We start from the raw sequence: 25715 nt of genomic DNA on the forward strand, positions 1-25715 counted from the left end.
CTGGAGGGCTGAGTCTGCCTATGCCTGTTCTAGGAGATAAAGAAGTGCCATTAAACATGTTCTTCCAGTACCTCACACTCACACTTCAGCTCAAAATTTGTAAACTGTTACACATGTCTCAAGAAATCCACACATACGTGTGCTGTACACATGAGCTTAAAGCAGGCATCCCCAAACTTCAGCCCTCCAGATGTTTTGGACTACAATTCCCATCTTCCCCGACCACTGGTCCTGTTAGCTAGGGATCATGGGAGTTGTAGGCCCAAACATCTGGAGGGCTGCAGCTTGGGGGTGCCTGGCTTAAAGCATTCTTGCAAGAGGGAAATCTTTTATGCAGAGCAACCATGCCCCATCCTGGAAAAGTACAGTATCTACACTCTGAGAGGCTTCCAACACATATAAAAACATGATAAAGCTATACTAGTCTGCTTCTAGATGCCTTCTAAAGATTGTAAAGCTACATCTCATTGACTCAGGGGCTGCATAACTCCATACCCTCCAACATTTCTCTGATGAAAATAGGGACGTCCTAAGAACTGTCCCTGGAAAATAGGGGAACTTGGAGGGTCTGTAAGGACTGTCTATCTTGATACATTTTCTTGTCATCATAAGCTTTTTAGAATTGTGCTATTGTCTCTGGGTCATGTTGTCATACCACACAACTGTTCCAATTCATTTCATGAGAGTCAGATACTTTCTGTCTCTACTTCCTGCCTTTGATTTAAAATTTACTTTTAGTGCTATTGCCCACCCTCAAAAGGAATATGTCTATTCTCTTGACTGATTATTCTTACACAATTGGGTTGCCACAGGGACTTGTGCTTAGATACCAAGAATGTGAGAGATAATTATATAGAAGGTGCCCAGGTGAGCATGTTTACTTGCTTGGGGCCAGGGGCCAGGTAGCAGCAGAAGAGTGTGGAGAGAAGGAAGTCGCCTTTGGGGCTTCTTGCTCAAAATATGCTTCTTGTCTCCCCCACCTCCATTCTTCGAAACAATGCAGGAAAAGATGTGCCTAATGAAGTTGAATTACCTGAAAGTTTTCTCACCACAGGCATGGAAGAACTGACAGAGCACATTTCTACCTGTTACTTAATGCTGTAGATGCCAGTAAAAAGTTCTCTGCAGCTGAATTTGAATACCTTTGAGGGGAAGAACCCTTGAAGGAGAGGAAAGTTGAACTTTCTCCTGCTTCCTCTGGCTTGGATTAAATTTCAATTTCATTTAAATTTCACAGCAAGAGAAAAGTTCTTCCCCTACCCATCTGTCATTCATGGATGATGTTGTTCTATACCAGGGTGGTCCAATTTTTCATTCCAAGTGGGCTGGAAGAGTACTTTAAAATAAACCTGTGGGTCACTCATTGCTTTGCTGCACAGAAGGAGCAAGTGAGCCCAAAATTTGACAACCTCCAACCAGACGTCATGCTGGCTAAGCATGGTCTAGGTCTAGGGCTTTGGGAAGGAGAAGGCCTGAGGCTCTGGCAGCATTCTAGAGCCCCCTCACTTCCTTCTCAAAGCTGGAAAAGCACTAACTAGGCTTTGTGATGGAGGCAGGAGGACTCTGGGACCCTGTCAGAGCCACCCTTCATGCCTCCTTCCCAAAGCCCAGCACCTTGCTTACCAGGCTTTGGGAAGGAATTTGAGTGCGGTGGGGGCATCAAATGCTAAGAGCCACCAAAAAGGGCCTTGGGGGCTGCATGTGGCCCTTGGGCTGCGTGTTGGACCACCCTGTTTTGCTAAGTTTAGTTACATGTTTCGTTGAGATACATAACTATTTTAAGGCACAATAAGATTACTCAGGAATTTTTCCACAAAGAAAGCTTAGCCCTAATTTTTAATTGATACCAAAAATGATCTAGAGGCAGGCGTGACAATAAGTACTTCTCAAATATATTAAATTACTACAAAAATATTCTGTTTCCTTCATCCATATCCGATGTCCAAGCTGGAAAATGCATCGGGTAAGAAACTTGTGACTGAACGTGGCTGAAAACACACCAAATATTGACAGTGTTTTCAACAGCAGATATTGATTGCACATCGGTTATTTGTACCATGCAGTCTAAATTAATGCTTCTTCTTTTCACGAGGGTGATTGCTTCACTATCTGTGTTGTAACACACTTCCTGTACATCCAGACTAGCAATCTCCAAGTGACCTTCAGTTCAGCTTGTTCATTGGCCATGAAAGCCAGCCCACTTTATTCAGCCTTCGTATGATTTGCTGCACTACATTTGACAAAGGTAGATAAGGCAGTGGGGAATCATATACTGTATTTCCTTTCAGGGTGGGTGGGTGGCTTAGTTGATTTCGGTCAAAACTTGGTGGCATATTCAGAATTTATTTGCTGCCAAATAGAGCAATTATTTCTAGATGCTGGTTGAAATCGGGAAATGCCAGCTCAGATCTGACTAGGAATCTACTCACAGAGGGGTCTGGCAGCTGGGCTATCATCCTTACTGGCATTAGGATGCCCATTGATGGATAAAAGGGTGAGGTTGTCGGTGATGGGAGGGTGGTTGTGTTTGAATGTGGGTATCATGGTTTAAAAATATATATTACAGTCAGACCTTGGTTTTCGGACAGCTTAGTTCTCAAACATTTTGGCTCCCGAACCCGCAAACTCGGAAGAGAGCGTTCTGGTTTGTGAACTATTTTTGGAAGCTGAACATTGGACGGGGCTTCCTGCAGCCAATCAGAAGCCGCACTTTGGTTTTCGAACATTTTGGGAATTGAACGAACTTCAGGAACAGATTCTATTCGACTTCCAAGGTACGACTGTATTTAATGGTTGTGTTCAAGAAAATGTGCATTGATATCAGTTACATGTAAGTCTGCACCCAACCTTGATGTCGAAGAGCATAGAAATTAACCTATTTTCAGCCCAGGTCTAGAGTTTATGTTGATGATTGACCCACCCTTCCTAATGGAACACATACTGGAAATAAAGGAACTAAGATTATTTAGAGAAGGTTGGAGTTGGGGTTTGGCTGGGGCTCTAATAAGCAGCTTTGTTTTCTGCTTGTCTTTCTTAAGAGGTTTGCTGGATATATTTGACCAAAAGAAGAGCCTCAGAGGAAGATGGAAGTGGCTGTAACAGGAGCTCTGCTCCTTCTCTGGGTTCTCTTCTTCTTCATTTTCTCATCCTTAAAAATGTACAAGAAGAAAAGCCAGCTACCTCCAGGACCCACTCCCTGGTTCCTCCTGGGGAACCTGCTGCAGAAAGATGTCCTGCCTGTGAGCAAAAACGTTTCAAAGGTAAAGCCATTTCTTGTTTCAGTCTCTCTCTGTCCCCTTTTCCCTGAGGCGCAGCATAAACAACCATTGTCTGGAATGAAGCAATGTATAGAGGAAGGACGGAAGGTGAATTGTTCCCTCTTTTGCTTATATACTTTTGCCTTCTTCCTTATAATAAAGGCTAGCTGGATTTCCCCCTCCGAGTGTAGCCTCCAGGGGTGCACCATTGAGGCTCCTAGCCTGTGTGTGTGTGTGTGTGTGTGTGTGTGTGTATACACAAACGTGTGTGGGATGCCAAACTGGGTCTTTGACTAGTGTTAAAGAAAGCCTTTTTTTCGCCCCTGCATAACATCTCTGTTTTCAGTTAGTAGAGCCCTATCTACAGGTCAGTTACACTTGTTTGAGATATTGCTGTCATAGGCATTGTGAGGTGGGGGGAGGAGGGAGAAAGAGGTGGGGAGAGAGAGGTGGGAGTAATGATCTTTTGAAGGGGGGAAGTGATATTTCCATCTTTTGCATAGTGTATGTGGGGGGTTTTGTGTTAGTCTCACATGGATGGTTCTTCATCTATTCATGTTGGTCTGAGTCGAAATAAAAAACATTCCTTCATTATTTTCCTTCCTTATTTTGTTTCGACTCAGACCGACACAGCTACCTACCTGTAACTAGAACTATGGAAGGCACCACATTGAGCCGCATGAAATGGATATTCATTTATTTGTTTTGTTGGTGTGTGAGAGGACATGAGGGGTTGTTGGGTCAAATTAGCCATATTGATTCGTATGCTGTTGGTGGGTTATGTTGCTGTTTTGTTAGCAATTAGTGTTCAAAGGCATACTATGTGACATCTGCAGGTAATATATCACCATCTTACCTGGCAGCCACTGATAGCCTTATTTGTCTAATCCACTTTAAAATCTGTCCAAGTTGATGACCATCCAGCCATCTTGCGGTAGTGCTGCCTCTGGGAAGGAGATCCTTGTGCTTACTGGTATCTTAATTGTCCCACCATTCTGCTTCACTGGACCACGAAAGCAAACTGGTGTTCTTTATCCACTTTCACCACACCATGATAAATTGGATACACCTCTGCTATGTCTCCTCTTAGCACGTTGTTCCCTAAACAGAAAAGGCTCCAAATGTTTTAATTTTCTTCATACAGAGATTGATCATTACAATTTTCCTTGTTGGCACCTTTTCCAGCTGTACAATAACCTGCCAGTTTCAATGGCAGTTCCATTCTGCAGATTTCCTTCGCAAGGTGTTTTGCTGCCTGAAGCAAAGGGCAAAAAGTTGCCTCCTCCCAGCTCTGTTCCGTGTAGAAAATCCAGCAGACCATTGGCTCTGATCTCAACATTCTCCATAGCGTTTGCCATGACCACAAAATAACTACACAGTTATTTTGGTAGCCTCCTACGATGCCCTTGAAAAAGTTTCATTGTATATCCCCATAAATAACTACAGTTATTGACAGACTGTTTGCTCTTCTTGCTCAGTTCCAGTTGGATCAGCACCCCCTATATTAAACTTTAAACATGCAGATACAGCCATACTTAGACATCCGAACACTTCGACTTCCGAAGTCGACAACCCCGGTGCTTCGACATCCGAAAACCTCCACTTACGAAGACGGCCGCGGAACGGATCGTCTTCGTAAGTCGAGGTCCCATTGTATTTCATTGGATCCCAGGACTGGATAGTCACCCAGCCACCCACCTAGCCTTCTGCACTGAACAGAAGCTTCTGTTTGTGAGAGTTAAGAAGTGGCTGGTTTAGGTGCCTTTCCACCGACCCATTTCTCCAAAACAAATTGGTTGAATTACTTGTATTTGACTACAGTGGGATAGTTTAATCATTTTCACTGCATTTCACTGTTGATAATGAGGGGGACATGTGCCCCTCATGTGGGAGGACATTCCACAGATGGGGAAATGCCACCAAGAAGGTCCTGTTGTGGGTCTGAGCTATCCAGGCACCATCACCAACAGGGCCTTCCCTGCCGTTTGTAGGCCTGAGATGGCTGGTGTTGGGCGAGGCACTGTTTTAGATACAGTCATACCTCATGTTGTTTCCGCTTCAGGTTATGTCTTTTTATCTTGCGAATGCAGCAATCCCAGAAGTGTTTACTTCTGACTTTTGCCGCATGCACGCGCAGAAGCGTTCTGCGCACTTTGCACATGGGCTGAAGCGCTCTATTGTGCTTCGCGCGTGCACAGAACAGCCGCTCTAGTTGCGGACTTTTCAGGGTGCAAACGGCACCCCGGAACGGATCATGTCCGCAACCAGAGGTACCACTGTACTTGAGTCCCAAGCCATTTGTATGTCAGTAGTAACAGCTTGAATTGCGCCAAAGAGCTTGCTGAAAAACAGTGCAGTGCTTTTAGACTAGCATCTTGAAAGGAGGTCATCATAAGAGGTTCATCAGTGATGTTTTTGGTTCTGCTACAGTTCTGCTTCCACTAAAACCTACATCACTCATATTACTATCTTCTACAGCCAAACCTAACATAATTTATTATGTAACTAAATATGTAATTAACTTTCATGTATTTCAGTGGAAGGGAAACAGTTAATGTCCGTAACACCACCTACAAATAAAAAGTCATTGTTTCAGCATTTATAGATAAAGTGCTCATTTGTTGTTCAAAAATAGTTAATTCAGTTGATATTCTCTTTTCTATTCATAAGTTCCTTAATTTTCTCTAGGGTCACTTTAAATTCATTGACTATTTTCTTGCCAGAACATTTCATTCACTCATATTTCATATTGCAATTAATCCATCCAACTTTACATATAAATCCTTATTAATCAGCACTTGTTTGCTGCTGCTTCACTTGACTTGTGCTTAATAAATGTCTTCAGCACTTAGGAATTCACATAGGAATTTCTTTGGCTGATTCATCAGCTCCTCTCTTTCTGCTCTTCAGCTCCTCTTCTTTCTGTGATTAGTTGAGTGGTGGAGGGAGCTGATAGACAAAAAAGTATCCAGTACTCAATGAAATGGAAGAGTGTGTGGAGCAAAAAAGACTATAGCTTTGAGACTGGGGGGATTTAAAAATAAATGGCTGGGTTTTCACTTGGTAGGGCTAAACCCTGGTTGCCATAATGGGCCAGCCGCCACTGATATATCTATGCATTTTTTAAATCCTACCTTCAGCTCATGGATAAATGGGGTCCTATCTTTACTGTCTGGATGGGTCCCAAGCCCATGGTGGTACTCTGTGGATACGAAGTGGTGAAAGATGCTCTGTTGGATCATGCTGAAGAATTTGGTGGGCGTCCTACTTTGCCTTTCTTTCAAACAGTGAATAACGGTTGTAAAGGTAGGTAAGGGTCCTGTGGTTATTTTTGTATTGTTTCTATTTATATGGGAGAATAAGTCTTTATTTTCAGTGGTCTCAGAGTAGGAATAAGCAGACATCAAGCCCTCCCTTTTCCAACTTCAGGTGGAGCTAGATGTTACCACAAACAGGAGTTTGCCACCCAAAATAACAGCCCTGAAATGATTTCTTTCTTTACTGTCTGGGATATAGCCAGTCTCAAATAACCAATATGCTTAATTCTAAATGCATGAAGGGGTTAAGACAATAAAGTTAGCTGCCATGCCAAGCTTAGCTAGCTCACCTTGGAAGGAAGGGCTACCAAATTATTTGTTCTGCCCCTTCCCTTCCTTTTTTTCTTCCACGATGTGAAGGATATCTGAGCTAGATGCTCCAAGCTTAGGCCACATAGCTTTATCAAGTTATCTTTCTGTTTCTATGCAAATAATTTAGAAACTCTTACTTTTTTGAAACTAAGTTTTTCAACCAGTCTTTTTGTGCTGCTGTATGGAAAAACACATGAATCTGCCCTTTGAAGAGTTTGTAAGTAAAAAGTTTTTAACTTGCCAAATGTGTGCTCTTTCTATACTAAAGGGAAGTGGGAAACTTTGGAAAGAATGTAGAAGGGCATGTTTTAAAGGTCCAACAACCTATATTCCCACATTTTACTTTGCTGCATGTTTTGTGATGTTAAATCTCTGCTGGGGCTCTCTCACCTAAAAGTACTTGCCCCAAACCTGGATCTAGGCATGCAGGAAAGTCTCCTTTTTATTTCTTAACCAAATCCAACATTTTGCCCATAACAGATATTTAATGAAAGCCGTGATATGACATGACCCACTGAAGAGTTTGCCTGTCCTCTCTCCCCCAGCACCATTTAACAATGTGAAGAAATGACTCAATGTATTTATAGTTCAGCACTGTTATCATGTGGTACAAAAGTTACATATAAACCACCCTTGGCTTGATTCATTCTCAGGTGGGTGTTGTAATGGCAAGCAAAGTCATAGGAAAATGCACTAAAAAGTGAGATCAGTTGATGGGAAGTCATAAACTTTGGTGTGAACAAATAAAAATGAATACTCAGCAACAGTCACTACCATATAATCTCTGTACAAGTGTTGGGCAATCAAGTCAGGATGAACACTCAATAAACAGGTTGTCCGGAAGAAACCTTAAAGGGACCCCTGACCATTAGGTCCAGTCGTGACCGATTCTGGGGTTGCAGCGCTCATCTCGCGTTATTGGCTGAGGGAGCCGGCGTACAGCTTCCAGGTCATGTGGCCAGCATCACAAAGCCACTTCTGGCGAACCAGAGCAGCACACGGAAACGCTGTTTACCTTCCCACTGTAGCGGTACCTATTTATCTACTTGCACTTTGACGTGCTTTCGAACTGCTAGGTTGGCAGGAGCTGGGACCGAGCAATGGGAGCTCACCCCATCATGGGGATTCAAACCGCCGACCTTCTGATCGGCAAGCCCTAGGCTCTACAACAACTTCAAATGGGAATATAGTCTGAATGGACAAAGTGCTACAATGTAGAAACTTCCTGCTGAGAAAACTTCCTACTAAGGAAATGATCTTCACTTGTTTTCTTTCAGGACTGTCCTGCAGTACTGAGAAAAAATGGAGAGAGCTGCGCCGGTTCACACTCACCACCCTGCGGGATTTTGGAATGGGGAAGAAAACAATGTCCAAGAGGGTACAGGAGGAAGCTCTCTGTCTGGTGGAGGCAATGGCAACCACAAAAGGTAATCCTTATTCCAAACACACTTTTGAAGTCCTTCTATTTTTATTTTTTCCATTTTTTATTAGTTTCCATTTTTAACAATATTATAGCATCATAAAACCTTTTATAATTTTTTTAGCTCTACGGAGCTGTTGTCTTCCCTCCATTGTGTCTTCTGGTCTTTATAGAACACATCTTATGTTCACACATTTATAACATCTTGATTCTATATTTATCTTAAATTATTTAAAACTTATAGCCCAATAGAAAGTTTTCGCAGTCCTTATAGCCCAATAGAAAGTTATCACAGTCCTGCTAGTGTCTTTATATGTTTACAATGATTGTCTATATATTGAGTAAATTTACTCCATTCTCTCTGGAATGCTTGGTCACTCTGTTTCGGATTTTCCCTGTCAGCCTTGCCAGTTCCGCATAGTCCATCATCTTTGTCTGCCATTTGTCTACCGTCGGTAATTCCTGCTGTTTCCATTTTGGGGCTAATAAACTTCTAGCTGCTGTAGTGGCATACATAAACAGATTTTCATCAATTTTTGATATTTCCGCTCCTATCATCCCCAACTGGAACGCTTCAGGCTTTTGGGGGAAGGTGTACCTAAACATTTTTTAAACTCATTATAAATATTTCCCCAAAATAGTTTAACTTTATCACATGTCCACCACATATGATAAAAATCTCCCTCTTTAGCATTACATTTCCAATAATTCTTGTTTCTCAATCTATACATTTTAATAATAATAATAATAATAATAATAATAATAATAATAATAAATTTTTATTTATACCCCGCCCTCCCCAGTCAAAACCGGACTCAGGGCGGCTCACACCAATAAAATTACAATAAAACATAAAAAGCAATTAATTAAATTACAGATTAAAATACAATATTAAAATTTAAAATTCAGCCTCATTTTAAGTAGTCCATAAATCCAAGCCATGAGGGAGGAAAACACAGGGGTCAGACTAAGTCCAACCCAAAGGCCAGGCGGAACAGCTCTGTCTTGCAGGCCCTGTGGAAAGATGACAAATCCCACGGGGCCCTGGTCTCCTGTGAAAGAGCGTTCCACCAAGTTGGGGCCAATACTGAAACGGCCCTGGCCCTAGTAGAGGCCAATCTAGCCACCTTATGGCTCGGGATCTCCAGAATATTGTTGTTTGTGGACCTTAAGGTCCTCCACGGGGCATACCAGGAGAGGCGGCCCCTTAGGTACGAGGGTCCCAAGCCGCATAGGGCTTTAAAGGTCAAAATCAGCACCTTAAACCTGATCCTGTACTCCACCGGGAGCCAGTGCAGCTGGTAAAGCACTGGATGAATGTGATCCCGCGGTCGGGACCATGTAAGGAGCCTCGCCGCGGCATTCTGGAGTTTCTGGGTCAGCTTCAAGGGCAGCCCCGCGTAGAGCGAGTTACAATAATCAAGCTTGGAGGTGACCGTCAGGGCGAGAGAGAGGTAAGGGACCAACTGCTTGATATGGCGCAGATGGGAAAATGCCGCCTTAGCTGTGACTGCAACCTGCGCCTCCATGGAAAGGGAAGCGTCGAAGGTTACACCCAAACTCTTGACGGAAGGCGCTGGCACTAATTGAGCCCCTGCAAGAGATAGGAGTTGGCCCCCCAATTTAGCTAAATTAGCTAATTTAGTTGGTGTTAAATACCACCTATACATCATTTCCATTATATTTTCTTTTATGCATGCAGTGAATTTAATTCTAGCATTCCATAACTTTGACCAAGTTTCAAATTGAATATTGTGCCTAATATCTTTTGCCCATTTTATCATACCTCTTTGATCTCTTCATCTTTTGTATGCCATTCTAAAAGTAAATCATACATTTTGATAAAAAATTTCTTTCACCTCCCAACAATTTATTTCTAGCTTAGATCTAGAAGTTTCAAAGCCATTCTTCCTTTTATCCTTTTTAAATATATCATTTATTTGATGATATTGCAAGCAACTTGCTAAAATATCAGATCCTTCATCATAAGGCTTCATTTTTTATTCATTATCAGTCTCTGTTATTAACTCCCTATAAGTAGGCAACTTGCCTTGTATATTGAATCTTTTGACTGATATTGCTTCCACTGGTGATAACCACCAAGGTGTTTTGCTCCAATAAATATTTATATCTTACCTATGCATCATATAGTGCTTTCCTTATCGTGTGGTTCAGAAAGCCCCTATGAACTTTAGCTTTGTTGTTGTTTAGTCGTGTCTGACTCTTCGTGACCCCATGGACCATAGCATGCCAGGCACTCCTGTCTTCCACTGCCTCCCGCAGTTTGGTCAAACTCATGTTCGTAGCTTCGAGAACACTGTCCAACCATCTCGTCCTCTGTCGTCTCGTCTTTAGCTTTAGCTTTATCATACCATAAATATGCGTGCCACCCAAATCTGTTACCATATCCTTCTATATCCAATAGATCTGTTTTTTCCAATCCCTTAACAGGATGGCAGGACACTTCATAGTATATCTTCAAATCTGGCAGTGAGAATCCACCCCTTTCTTTTTTTAATCTGTAAGAAGTTTATATTTTATCCTAGGTTTCTTCCCCTGGCAGATAAATGTTGATAAGACTTTTTGCCAATCTCTGAATTGTCCCACCCCACTGATCACCAGAATCGTCTGAAATAAAAATAACATTTTAGGTAGCACATTCATCTTTATCATAGAAATTCTTCTCCAAAATGACAATTTCAATCTTCCACACACTTCTAAATCCTTTTTTTTTTACATCTTTCCACACAGGTAAGTAATTATCCTTGAATAAATTCAAATTTTTAGGAGTCAACCAAACGCCAAGATATTTAACCTTTTAAGCCACCAAAATTCCTGTTTTATGTTGCAATTCATCTATTTCTTTTTTATTCATGTTTTTTAACCATCATTTTTGTTTTGGCCTCATTTATTTTAAAGCCTGCTAGTTGTCCAAACTCTTTGAATCTTCCCAGTGCTTCCATTACACTGGATTGTGGATCTTCTAGCGTTAAAACCATGTCATCGGCAAAGGCTTTTAACTTATATTCCTTTGTACCCACCTTAATACCTTTTACATTTTGGATTTCTCTTATGTTTTTTTTGCCAGAAGCTCTAGGATTGTTATCCTATATAATAATGTCCATGTTGTCCCTGCGTCCAGATGTCCCGTGTGTCCCTGGGTCACTGCGCATGTGCCCCAGGGATACAGGGATTGGACAGCAGAGACTGCGCGCGCGCGCACTCTCCCCCCACTCTGCCTCCTCCAACCGCCGCTCCCGCCGGGGTGGAGGCCGGCGAAGGCCTCCTCACAACCCTCCCTGGCCGTGAGGAGCGGCGGTTGGAGGAGGCGGGGGGGGGGAGAGTGCGCGCGTCCTTCCTGTCGGCGGCTGGGGGAGAGGAAGGAAGGAGGAGAAAGCGCCGCTTTCTCCTCCTCCGTTCCTGTCCCCCTGCCGCCGACAGCAAGGACGGGTCCCAGGGTTCGGAGAAGCGCTGCGCAAGCGCTTCTCCGAACCCTGGGATGTCTGCTTCCTGTCGGCGGCTGCGGGAGAGGAACGGAGAAGGAGAAAGCAGCGCTTTCTCCTCCTCCGTTCCTGTCCCCCTGCCGCCGACAGCAAGGACGGGTCCCAGGGTTCGGAGAAGCGCTGCGCAAGCGCTTCTCCGAACCCTGGGATGTCTGCTTCCTGTCGGCGGCTGCGGGAGAGGAACGGAGAAGGAGAAAGCAGCGCTTTCTCCTCCTCCGTTCCTGTCCCCCTGCCGCCGACAGCAAGGACGGGTCCCAGGGTTCGGAGAAGCGCTGCGCAAGCGCTTCTCCGAACCATGGGATGTCTGCTTCCTGTCGGCGGCTGCGGGAGAGGAACGGAGGAGGAGAAAGCAGCGCTTTCTCCTCCTTCGTTCCTGTCCCCCTGCCGCCGATAGCAAGGACAGGTCCCAGGGTTCAGAGAAGCGCTGTGCAAGCGCTTCTCCGAACTCTGGGATGTCTGCTTCCTGTCGGTGGCTGCAGGAGAGGAACGGAGGAGGAGAAAGCAGCGCTTTCTCCTCCTTCGTTCCTGTCCCCCTGCCGCTGACAGCAAGGACAGGTCCCAGGGTTCGAAGAAGCGCTGCGCAAGCGCTTCTCCGAACCCTGGGAGTTCTGCTTCCTGTCGGCGGCTGCGGGAGAGGAACGGAGGAGGAGAAAGCAGCGCTTTCTCCTCCTCCGTTCCTGTCCCCCTGCCGCCGACAACAATGACAGGTCCAAGGGTTCGGAGAAGCGCTGTGCAAGCGCTTCTGCGAACCCTGGGAGGTGTCCTTGCTGTCGGCGGCTGCGGGAGAGGAACGGAGGAGGAGAAAGCAGCGCTTTCTCCTCCTCCGTTCCTGTCCCCTTGCCGCCGACAGCAATGACAGGTCCCAGGGTTCGGAGAAGCGCTGCGCAAGCGCTTCTCCGAACCCCAGGATGTTCTAGAGCCCGTTATTGAACGGGCTGAAATACACTAGTAAACAATAATGGTGATTATGGCCAGCCCTGTCTCATCCCTTTTGAAATTTCAAAATTTTCTGTTAAGACATTATTGATTAATAATTTAGCATTTTGTTCTGAATATATCGCCTCTACCCCTTTAAGAAATAGGTTCCGAAGACCCATCCATTCCAAGTTTTTCTTCATAATATATCAAGATATATTATCAAAAGCCATTTCTGCATCTATGAAGATCAATGCCACTTGCTTATCATTCCCGGTCTCCAAATACTCAATTAAATCAATTATATTTTGCATATTATCTTTTAACTGATGACCAGGACAAAAGCCCACCTGATCTTGATGTATTTGTTCATTTAGAATCTCCTTCAATCTGTTTGCTAAGACATTGGCAAAAGTTTATGAACATTATTTTAATCAATTGCCTTTCATTGTCCATTAAATGTTTTAAGTTTTCCTCTTTCTTTTTCTATTTCTCTCTTCAAGAGACTATTTTGCTGTATAAAGAAACCCCCCATTGCCACTTTACTAGCATCCTATACTATATCAAATTCACTTCCTTTGTTTAAATTCAAATCAAAATATTTTTTTAAAATTTTATTGCACTTTAAAAACTATATTGTTCAATAAATTTTCATTAATTCTCCACCTGAAGGGGGATTAATCTTTGCCCTTGAGTTCCATAATTATGGAATTGTGATCTCACAAAGTCCTTGGCAGGATCTCAACTTTTATTGTTCTTGGGGCAAAATTTTTAGAAATCCACATGCGATCTATTCTACTTGAACTTTGATTTGAATCAGAGAAAAATGTGAATTGTTTTGTTAATGGGTATTTAAGTCTTCAAATGTCAATTAAATCATGATTTTCCACTAAAGAGAAAAATGTCTTTGGAAGTTTCCCTTGATTTGTATCCTTTCTCCTTGTTGTTCTGTCCATTTCAAGGGAGATCACTCCATTTAAGCCCCCCATTAAAATTATTTTCTGGTCCATACATTCAAACAATTTCTCCTCAAATTCTTTATAAAATTGTGATTTCCTCTCATTTGGTGCATAAATTCCCATAATGATCAATTTCTCACCTTGTACTGCAACTTGTGCTGCTATCATTCTCCCCTCATTGTCCTTGAATAGCCGTTGTGGATAGTGTTTCCCTTTTACATACTGTACAGAGCTACTCATTTTTTATTAACATCTGAAGTTATAAATTCATTTCCCAAACTTATGTTTATTAGAATTCTTCTATGCTTTTTGGCCATGTTTTTCTTGTAAACAAATTATATCTAAATTTTTCTTAATCAACAAATGTTCAATTTTATTTCTTTTAACTTTATTATTGAGTCTTTTTGCATTCCATGATAATAATTTCACTGCCATTTCTATATCCAATTAAAATAAATATAATTTTATTATTACGATTGGGGTTCTTCTTCTTTTTCTTCATCCAGTTCCAGTTTATCCTCCTCCTTCTTCCCCAGTTCTCTGGTATATTTTCTCCAAAATTTCACTGTATCTTGTGGATTCTTAATCTTGAATTTTTTGTCTTTATAAAATAAAGGAAATACCTTCAGAAAATACCAGGGATTTCTTGACCACAGATATGGGATAGCACATCTCCCTCCTTGTAGGAGTCCATAATGTTATCCTCACCAGTTAAGCTGCACTTATGCATTGCCAAAGAAAGTGTATACTGTCCTTCAATACTGATTTCTGTATTTTAGTGTTTTGTTGGAAGCCACCCAGAGTGGCTGGGGGAACCTGGCCAGATGGGCGGGGTATAAATAAATTATTATTATTATTATTATTATTATTATTATTATTATTATTATTATTATTATTCAAAAGCAGCTGATACTATCATTCCATGTAAAAGGAATTTAATTATCTTTTAATGTTAGGAAAATACTGAATGCACCATGTGTCAAGCTCAATTTGTGCAGTGAATTCTTGTTTACGTTCTTCTGCCATGCTGGCAGAGAGAGAGAGCACCCACCTTGCCAAATTCCATTGACTGTGTCCTTTTGCTCCTGCAGGCCAGCTCTTTGATGTCAGAAAATACATAAGGATTGCCGTTTCTAATGTGCTCTGCTCTGTTGTCTTTGGGAGTCGGTTTGACTACAAAGATCAGGTCCTCCTGGAGAAGCTGCGTATCATGGAGTCTTTCGTGAGCTACCTTGTGAGTTATACGGGACAGGTATGTTGTTCCTTCTTGTTGTTCCTCCCATGGACCCAGAACCTTCATCTTAGTAGACATGGGCCTGGTATAAGCCAAGTGCACCCTGGGGCATATTCCCCTTTACCTTTTACACTTTCTCTGACTGTCTTGTCTCCATTAAATTCCACATGAAACAAATCAAATACATTTTGGCTTTAATTGCAGATCAACATTAAATTTGTTATGGAAAGGGAGGGCCTCAAAATACAGACCTTGAGGAATTCTTCTGTAGGTGTTTTGGTGGAGCACTTCCCCGGGCTAGCTATTCATTATCAAAGGGTTGCATATCTAAAGGGTATTATGGCAGTCAGAGGTGGGATGAATATCTGCTTAGGACTGGGGAAATGAGTTTGAAACTCAGACACTCCCCTTTCCCAAAAAGCATAAGGGAAATATTCTTATCTGGGCTTTTCTTCAGCTCACTGGAACTCGATTGTGGCACCTCTCAGGTGCATGCTATTGTCATTCTAAGAGAACAAGGGAGGTGTTCATCGTGAATTCCGGTGCCTCTTTTTCCAGAAAAATGGCACTGATTCCTATCACGGATTGCCTTTCAATTGACATCACTAAAAAGCTTCCCTCACAACTATGAGCTTATCCACACCTCAGATTGCCCCACCACTTTTCCCCAGGAAAATCCATTGGTTAGTACTGAATTGGAACAAACAGCAATCTGGTTTTCTGCAGATTGCTGTTTCTTCTGATTAAGCACTAAAGAGCAGGTTTCCTGGGGGAAAGCAGCAGGGTAAAAGCAAAAGCACTCAGACCTGTGCCTAGAAAGCCTGGGCAAAGTGCAAATCTGCTTGGACCTGTGTTCTAGGCATAAGATAAGTGGAAGTGTGGGAGAGACCAGGCAAGTAATGCTTTGTTCCTCCCCAGTCTACCTGAGAAGCTCAGCATGTGAGGAGGTATGAGTGGTTGCCCCAGTCTTAGACTGCATGGCTCCTACAAGCTACTCTTGAGTTCCTTGTATGCCAGTGACTGAGCCTGGGACCTACTGCATGCAAACCTGGTGCTCTGCCACTGAACCTGAACCTATCAACTAAGCACAGAAACATTCAAGTGGTGGTGCATCCCATTTCATGAGTTGAGACAAAACAAGGAGAATCATTAGCCAGCAGAGGAAGGAGTGGGGTAGGCAGGACATCTATGATCTTCCACCACCTGAGGTGCCTGCTTCACTCCACTTCATGGATGGGCCAGACCTGCATACAAGATATCTAACAATTTTTTAATGAGTCTTTAATGAATCTCAAACCTGTTTCTGCATTATTTTGTTTTAGAGAATAAGCAGGCCAAATAATGAAAACTGCATTTGCTTTTTAAAAAACCATGTTTTATTTTACAATTTACAGTAGGAAGTCGATTAGGGCTGCAATCCTAACCCCCACATATCTCAGAGTAAGCCCAGTTTAATTCAATAAGCCTCATTTCTGGGCAGGCATGGTTAGGAGTTCTGCCTCAGTGGATATGGGCAGGATCTAGTGATAATGAATATAAAGTAGATGGAGGAGGAGGATCTATTTACAATTGTTTGTTTGTTTATTAAACTTAAATCCTGCCATTCCTCTCAAAGGAGCCATGGATTGCAAACATTTTGCAGCAGATTTCTCCAACATCCCTAAATCCATAGACTCAGCAGGCAGTTCTAAAATGAGAAATTCAATATACAATTGTTATGTATTGTCTCTGTTCCAGATTTATAATGTGTTCCCGAAAATAATGCCTTACCTGCCTGGACAGCACAAAAAGATTTTAGGAGATTTTGAAACATTGCATGCTTACATCAATAAGAGCGTGGAATCCCACAGGGAGACCCTGGATTATCAGGACCCCCGGGACTATATTGACTGCTTCCTTATGAAGTCAGAGAAGGTAGGAGCTTCTATAATTTCCCTTCTCTACACTTCTGAGATGTCTCTTGTTTGTGGCTAGATTTGGAACTGTCTCATATGTCTGCTGCCCTCCCTCATTCTGATCCTGCATTCTGGCTGTGGTGGTTGGCCATTGTGATGATCTCCAGGCTAATCTCGGGTGGAGGCATCTTCCCTCAAGTTTATTTAGACATCAAACCAAGCAGCAAGAGAGCAGCTAAAAAAATAATGCCCATCATTGTAACTACATGGGATTGCTTTCTTGCATGGTTATATCATTTGGTTTTCAGTTATGTTTTTTATTCTCAACATTATAGATATGGTGCAATAGGCCATGCAGGTTTTGTGTTCCTTCTGGGTTACTGCATGGAAAAGACTCGAGTGTCTCAGATCCTCCAGAGTTTGATATTCTTAAAGCCTCTCCTCTTGTAATTCAGCTGGTACATTCAGACACAACCATTATGATTTACTTTTATTAATTGTCAATCTGGTCACCCTGCCAAATGTTTCCGTTTCCCCATGGCCTCCTTCAGCAACACTTCTGGATCAGCAAATAGATTGAGTGGATTGGATTGACCATTAAATGCCACAAGACCTTTAACATCATTTGAAAATTTGATCTTGCATACAAATGAATATACCCCACCACCACCAAAAACAATCAACACTATACTCTATCAAATAATCAATGAGTTAATGAGTGGAGGATGCAACTCCATGAAACAGCACCTCTTTTTCTAGAGAAATGTCACTGAATAAAACTATATTCAATCAAAAAACAACTGTAGTTACATTGCAATAAACAATGCAAGTACTGTATTGTGTTCCATCCAGTTACTGCATAGAAAAGACTAAGATGTCTCACTTCCTCCATCACTCTTTCAAATGAATATTTTAAATTCTTCTATTTCTCCTTTTCCTTTTTATAGGAACAAACCAATCATGAGGCCATCTACAGCCAAGAGGAGCTTATCATTTGTGTGCAGGAGCTCTTTATTGCTGGGTCATTGAGCACAAGTGAATTCTTGACCCATGCCCTCCTGGTGATGGCTAGATTGCCACACATTCAAGGTACATAAATTGCCCAAAGGACTGAAAGGTTCTGCTGTGCAAGATAAAATCTTTCCAAGGTGCCTTGCGGTAAAGAGTAATAGTGCAGCGCAAGAAAAGAAAAGAAAACTTTAAAACTGCACGAAGGAAGTGCAACTTGCTCACAGAAATCCTTGCAGTACCAAATGTCTTTTCCTTAGGTCCATGGTGAAGGTTTCCACCGGGGTCCAGCATCAGCCACATTTGTTTAGAAGAGGAAGATGCTGCTTCCTCCACTTTTATTTTTTATGACTATTTATTTATTTAGGATAGGTTTTGAGGATTGCTTTGGGTTTTTTTATGTTTTAAAAAGTAATACATGTTGGCAGATGAGCACATAAGGAGAATCTGTCTGCAGGAGACCAAACAGCCCATCTATTCCCGTGTTCCGTGTCCTGAAGAGACCAGAGAGAAGCCTCTGGGAAGTTTTCAAGCTGAGCATTAATGGAATTTTCTGAAAAACTTGATATGCAGCTGATCTCTATGGATTTCTAAAATTCCTGTCTCCCTCAATGATCTCAGTGAGAAGTGCTCCCCTTTCTCCCCCCCTCCAAATAATTTTTATTCATTTTCCAATATTCACAAAAATAAAATCACAAAAAAATACAGTGGTACCTCGACTTATGAATTTAATCCGTTCTGAACGGACCTTCGTAAGTTGAAAAATTCATAAGTCGAAGCCAATGGGGGGGGGAAACATAAGTCGAAAAAATCCTATCTAAAAATTCGTAAATTGAAAAAATCCTATCTAAACTGCATCCAAAATGGTGGATGGAACTTTGTTCGTAACTCAAAACATATGTAGGTCGAGTCATTCGTAAGTCGAGGTACTACTGTATAACAAAAATAAAACATGAAAAAGAAAAACATCACAGTTCTTACATTTTTTACTTAACATTGTTGACTTCCTCAATTCCCCCCACACTGGGTCCATTTTAGAATCTCAATTAAGCAATTTTCATTCTGTATCTTAAATCATTCTAACACATTTTATCATTATCTCTCAACTATTCTATTCTGAAAAACGTCCACTATGCTCCACCACTAATTAATCAATTAATCCAAATCAAAAATTATTTTCCCATCCTCTTTTATTTCTCCCCTTAGCCTAAAGTTTATTACCAAAACTTTCCATTAATTCAAATACAGTGGTGCCTCGCTTTACGAATGCCTCGCACAACGAAAAACTTGCTAGACGAAAGAGTTTTGCGTTGCGCGAGGCATCCGTAAGACGACAAAATCTTCTATAACCGCCGCTTCGTCTTACGAAGCGCGGCCATAGAAAGCAGCAAAGGAAGATCTCCCCCCATTGCCTTGCACACAGCTGGCATCAGATGGGGCTTCGGAGACCTTCTCCGAAGCCCCGTTGCATGCCGCCGCCTGTCCCCCAAAGCCTATAGGAACGCATTGATTAAGTTTCAATGCGTTCCTATGGGAAACTGGGACTCGCTAGATGAAAAATTCGTTACACGAATTGACCCATGGAACGAATTAATTTCGTCTAGCGAGGTACCACTGTATTAATTTTTCTAACATAAAAACATTTAATCACTTAAAACTAAATCAGCCCCCCTTCCCCTGGATTCAGGGTCTCCCAGATGTTTCAGCGAGTTCCATAGGTCATTCCAGTTTTGGACCTTCTAAAACAATCAAAAAGTAACATCTATTATTACTCCTCACCCCACTCCCACCTTGTCCCTTCCTATCCACCCTTCTTCCTTGGTCATCCCCTGCTGCCTCCCCAATTCTTTAAATGTTACAAAACACCATCCAACTGCTTTTTCCACTTATTAGCCCTTTCACAATTTTTCTTTCCCTTAAACTCTGGCCCCAGTATGGATTCCACCCTCCCTCTCTCACTGGGAGGACATTATTCCATACTGGCTCTTCTTTAAAAGCTCTTGGAATCAAATATGAATCTTGCCCCCCCCCTCATTGGGGGAACAAGGACTAGTGGTTGAAGGTCTTTCTTGTCTAAATTCTCAGTTAGGGATAATCCTTCATTTTCCACACAGTTCTGAATTTTTTTTAATTTTTGCACTGTGTTCTGATACATGTCACATCTTAAATCTTCAATAAATTCCAGAAGTTGTTTTTGAGAGTCCAAGTCAGATGATGTTGTGTCTACTGACATCCTGCTCGTCTCAACTTTCCTGGGAAAGCAGAGATTACTAGACAGGAAATGGCGTAGTTCTTATTTCCAAAGTTCAGAAACAAAAGTTATGTCCGATCTGGTTACAAACTCTCATTTTTAATTCTTCTTCATATCTTAAAAATCTTGCGTCCATTTATGAAAAAAGCATTGTCCAACTTCATGTACACAGCCTTATATTTTGTACTCTCTTCACTGCTGACAGTTTCCAGCCTCAAAGAGGCAAGCAAATTCCTTTCTATTATGATGTCATGATGGCAGCTCGCTGATCCCTCCAGGGACCCAGCTTCAGGCAAATGAACTGCATCTCGATTCACTCAATGGGGGAGATTGACTTCCTGTTTAAATCTCCTCCCGTATCCAATTAAAAATTATTTCAAAGTTTTTTTCTTTACCTACTGTGTCCAAAGTTCTCAAATTCAACTAATTTAGAAGAATCCACTGCTCCAGGCTGCTGGCACAGAGCTTCGTGTTGTGAGGGTAGCAGTTTGACTCAAGCACTCCGTCTCGTCTCCGCTCGCTCTCAGCGCCCTTATTAGGGCTACCGGGGGGCGGAGGAGACCGAAAACGGTGCAGCTGAGTCCCCACATCCCCAGAATGCTTGATCTGGTGCTCTTTTGGGGGTCCGTGTCACTCTCACGGCTCCCCCCTCCCTCGCAATGCTAGGGAATCCCGGAGCTTGGGATTCTCTCACCAGTCAGCAATGGCGGCAGACCGGAAATTCAGTGCTCCCCTTTCATGGTTGTAAACATTGCAAACAATGCTATCATATGCATATTATAAGTATATGTACTCCATGTTTCTGAAAGTAACCAGCACATGAATAAGGATGCTACATAAATGACATAATTTACATAAAATTGATAAAATTATCATAAAATTAAAGCAACAATAGAGCACTGTCCTCCCAGAGTTCTGTCCTTCATGTTGTGTCTTGCTGGATATTGATGTTTATCTTGCTTGGAGGGAAAAGGGTATCTTCTCATTCACCTCAGGTCCACAGCACTTTGCTCCAACGAATTTGGCACTCAGGAACTAAAACTTACATCCTTTTATAAAACAAATGCTTCAACAAAGAAGGGCCTTACAGTGTTCATGAAATGAATAACTCCTCTTAAACCTTCAAGGAAACCTCACTACTGAGCTATTCTTAAAGGTTCACAGCCGTACACAAAGGAGAGCAGGCACAATCCAAACTGTTTGCTCACAATGCTGGTGGCTCTTGCTAAAATGATTTAAAACAGTGGATTAAATTCACACCAGGTCCTTGGACATAAGTAACCACTGGATACTGGAGGTGATCCAATATGAGCCCAACTCAGTGTATGAATCAGTTTAAAATGGTTTCCTCCTCCATCCCTTAAGGCAACAGCCCTTCCATGTCCCAGGTATTCAGAAGTTAGACTCCCCAACATAGGTTTTCATTCTGATTCTAATGGCTCCATGGATTTGTCTTGTGGCAGCAAATTATGACTGTTAATTGTGCATCATGAAATGAAGTACTTTAACTTTTCTGTCCTGAACCTAATGCCGTTCCCTTGTCTTTGGTGACCCAGATTTGCTACCCCGGGACTCCTTTTTTGAGGGGGGAGGGGAGATTGCATAAAGTTTCCACACCATCTATTCAACATGCTTTACATAATTTGATGAAAATCTCTAAGAATGCCTTCCAGTTAACTTTTTCCCTCAGTTAAAAAGCCTGCATCCTTTAGTAATACAAAGTGATCTCCTTTAGCAAAGCAAATGCCTTGGGGTTATGGAAGCCGGATTCCTTTCATCTTTGCATGCCATCTTTAAAAATGGGCTCCTGTTAGGATGCAAATTCATGTAAGTCAGTGTTACTTTTCCTTCTGGTTGGAGAATGTTGAAGGCTATCACTATGTTAGAAGAGACGTAGCTTCAGAATTCTGGAAGTAGAGCTCTGAATTTGTTTTCTTACAGAAAAAGTTCAACGGGAGATTGATGAGGTGGTAGGTGCCAACCGTATCCCTGGCATGGAAGATAGGGTGGGGATGCCTTACACCAATGCTGTTCTCCATGAGATTCAACGATATGATAAAGGGAGCATTGAGAGCTTCCCGCGTGAAACAACATGTCCTACAAAATTCCGGGGCTATCTTATCCCCCAGGTGTGTGTCACATGTGAAATGATCAGGTTACTGTGGAGAGGGGAAGGGGGGATTTATCATCTCATCAATGACTTTGGTCTCCCACAGTCCCAGCCAGTGCAGAGACAAGATATGCTGATTACTACCTCACCCCTCACATTCATGGTGATTTTTCAGAATGCTGTGCCATGACTTGTTTCTATATATGACAACCAGCTTTAGGAATTGGTTTCTCCCATAAGCAGGCTGCTTCTTATGTTTATGACTCTGAAAAAGAACAAGCAGCATGTTGGCTAATAATATACTGATAGTATTTTTATAACACTATACTGTATCAAAATTCATGAACAGGGGACATATAATATTTGCATGGAGTCACAAACTAATAAGAATCAGGAAAATGTTCCATAACCAGGAATGGTAGGATTGGTAAGTCACCGTCAAGGATCATTGAAATAGAGGCAGAATGACTTATGTTTATGAAGCTGAAACAAATAATGAAATCTCTATCTTCTCCTTGAAGGGTACGACCATCTGTTCAGATATGGCATCTGTGCACTTTGATCCTCTCCAGTGGGAGAATCCAGAAGAGTTTAACCCGGGTCATTTCTTGGATGAGAAGGGCCAGTTCCGGAACAGGGTTGCCTTCATGCCTTTTTCTGCAGGTGACTTTATAGACCTAGATTCTCACACTGTGGGGTTGGGTCCAGCAGCCAGCGTATGAATGGATGGGCAGTAGGACTCCAAGAGTGATAGCGCTGCCAGGAGATAAGTAAGAGGTTTGGGGAGGGATTGTCTACCCACAAGACGTTTCTCTCCATCTTTGCCCTCCTTTTCCTACATCTTGAGCAGAAAATTTGGAAGCATCAGCTTGAGGAAGGGACACTTTAGTTCCCATCTTTTGGACCACTGACTACAGGAACCACATTCACACAATCTTTTATATTTCTTTGCCCCGAAGCTGCTTATGTGTAGTTGTGGGAATGTTCAGGGATGCAGGAGAGGATATATTGTTTAATTATATCCTTCCGAACTTGTGTTAACAAGTTCTACAATTTAGCAAAGTAACGTTCCCCTTTTTAAACGTGCAGTGCAGATAGGTTTGCCAGGTTTGTATAAACCTCTAAAATAAGTTTCCTGGTAATTTCCCCTTTAGTCCCTCATAAAAAGATTAGACATTACACAGTATTGTATAAAAGTACTGTATATAAATGAGTTTACTCACATTCTGTTCATAAATGGATCCCAGAAGGCAGACTTAAGTTACAAAATATATACACCTGGAATCTATCCCATAAAGAGATAGTCCCTTTGTCCTCTCTTGGCTGGACAGCATCTCAGACTAAGCAGATATGGCTGCCTCCCCTGAGGTATTTTGTTACCTGCACAAGTGAGGCCACAGCCACTTCTGGTCACATGGAGAGGATTCTGTCCCAGCCCAGGAGGAAACAGGAAGTTCTGACTGGCTGGTCCAGACACCCCCTTTATATGTCCACTCTAGGAATGTTGTAATTGACTGCTCTGTGTTTCAAATCCCACATAGCTTTCAGCATAGATTTACACATACACACAGAGGGAACCCACATTATTGTATTTTGTGGCAGGAGAATAAGCCAAGCAGTACTTTAGTGTTATATAACATGCTCAGAATAGAAGTCCACCAGTCAGCCAAAGAATCGAGAAAACTCTATGAGACCAATATCTCCAAAAACACACTTGCCTGAAACACTTCACCTTCACATCACAGTGGAAGCAGAGAGTTGCAGGCACCCCTTGAGAAATGGTCACACTGCTGTCTTTCTTATGCAGTTCCATTATTTCAAAATGAGTTGGCTGGGTTTCTTGGACACTATATAGCTCTTTGATGACTGATGAACACTGCCACTTTCTTCTCTCCTAGGAAAACGGGCATGCCCAGGGGAAGCCCTGGCTCGGATGGAGCTGTTCCTGTTCTTCGGTGCTCTGCTCCAGAACTTCACCTTCCAGCTGATTGGAGATGCCAAAGACAAGGATATATTCACTTTGTATGAGGATAGTGGCCTGAAGCCAGGAGACTTGCCACTGAAATTCATTAGACGTTCAATATGATCCAGTGACAGCAACTAAGCAGAATGGATGGTGCCAATGCTTTTCAGATAATTTGATGTAGGAAGAACATGATTACTGGGAGAACTGAATCACACATTACTTAGAAAAACTATATTTTCCAAACTATAGATCACATCATGCTGCTGGGGCTGCTGGGAGTTGTAGTGCAACACTTGGAAAACCACAGCTGAGCCACTACTACATTAGAAGAATCAATCCAGAAATAAGTAGTGATAGATAAAGTAAAAGGGCAAAGATAAATAAATCTCTGGGAGCAGATGGAATCTCAGTGTTAAGACCTTTAGGAGTATATTAGCCCAATAACTTTCTAAAGTGAAGAATGAGATATTATAAATCGGAAAATTACTTGAATTCTGTAACAGGGCTATAACAATAGCATTTTTATCTAAAAAGGAACATTATTAAAAATCATATAGAAGAGGAAGATGGATTTTGCTTAATGAAGGATAATATTAGGAAAATAATAAATCTAGCTATGCATCTGCAGCAGCTCAACTGGACATCTTCATCTGCCCCAGCTGCAGCAAATCATATCTATTCCATATCTACAGCCACGGCAGGTGCTGTAACCCTCCAGCAGTTTGACCTCAGCCACAAAGTTGCACTCCTCCATTGTCTCCTGAGACAGATGAATCCCAACAACTTCATTTATGCATGAAAAACAAATCTTGAACAAGTATTTACATTTCCAGATGCAGAAAAAGCATTTGATAATATCACGTGTCAGTTTCTTCTTGAAAGTGTAGACATTTTAAACTTCACAATAAATTGTATTAATCAAAGATAGAGATTCATCAACAACAGTATAATTAAAGTAGTAGTCAAATCAAACACCTGCATCTCTCCCCCACCCTTTTTCTTTGTTGGTAAAATGGGATGAAATTACAGGCATAGTATAGTAGATCCTTTGAGGGGCATGAAACTTGCCACATATTTGATAAATGGGTGCAAGAAATCTTGGGCTGTGATTTTTTAATGGTTTAATGCTCTTCTTTGTGGATAACTGTGTGCACCACCACACTTGGCATCTGAGACAATTGGTAAAAAGACCCTCCCCTCATAAAGAACAGCTTCCTTTGCTCTTCCAGAGAGGTTACAGATTTTCACTTTTGTACACAGTTTTTATATTCCTCTCCATTTCCCCATGAATGGTAGCCGCACCCCTTCGAGCCAGCACTGTATCAACTTTGGACTTCCCTAACATTCCTCAGTTCTACATATGTTTTTCTTGCATCTTCTGCCCATCACTTGCCAAGTTTCATATTAAAGGTAAAAGGACCCCTGACCATTAGGTCCAGTCGTGACCGACTCTGGGGTTAAGTGCTCATTTCGCATTATTGGCCGAGGGAGCCGGCGTACAGCTTCCAGGTCATGTGGCCAGCATGACAAAGCCATTCTGGCGAACCAGAGCAGCACACGGAAACGCC

At 42.1% G+C, this 25715-nt stretch overlaps 1 protein-coding gene across 2 annotated transcripts; it reads left to right on the forward strand.

The window, feature by feature from the left end:
- The first annotated feature begins 18 nt into the window (after positions 1-18).
- Positions 19-25540, forward strand: LOC132591743 (cytochrome P450 2C55-like). Of its 2 annotated transcripts, XM_060271802.1 has the most exons (10): positions 19-2774; positions 3039-3260; positions 6398-6563; positions 8164-8313; positions 14775-14935; positions 16655-16831; positions 17760-17901; positions 22013-22200; positions 22703-22844; positions 24080-25540. In XM_060271802.1, the coding sequence occupies exons 2-10, from the start codon at positions 3084-3086 to the stop codon at positions 24265-24267; spliced, it is 1491 nt and encodes a 496-aa protein (XP_060127785.1). In that variant the 5' UTR covers positions 19-2774; positions 3039-3083; the 3' UTR covers positions 24268-25540. The 2 variants fall into 2 exon arrangements, with proteins under 2 accessions (XP_060127785.1, XP_060127784.1); XM_060271801.1 differs by having other exon boundaries at positions 19-3260.
- The last annotated feature ends 175 nt before the right edge of the window (positions 25541-25715 follow it).

This window comes from Zootoca vivipara, chromosome 2 (assembly GCF_963506605.1).
Source record: "Zootoca vivipara chromosome 2, rZooViv1.1, whole genome shotgun sequence".
Lineage (NCBI taxonomy): Eukaryota > Metazoa > Chordata > Lepidosauria > Squamata > Lacertidae > Zootoca > Zootoca vivipara.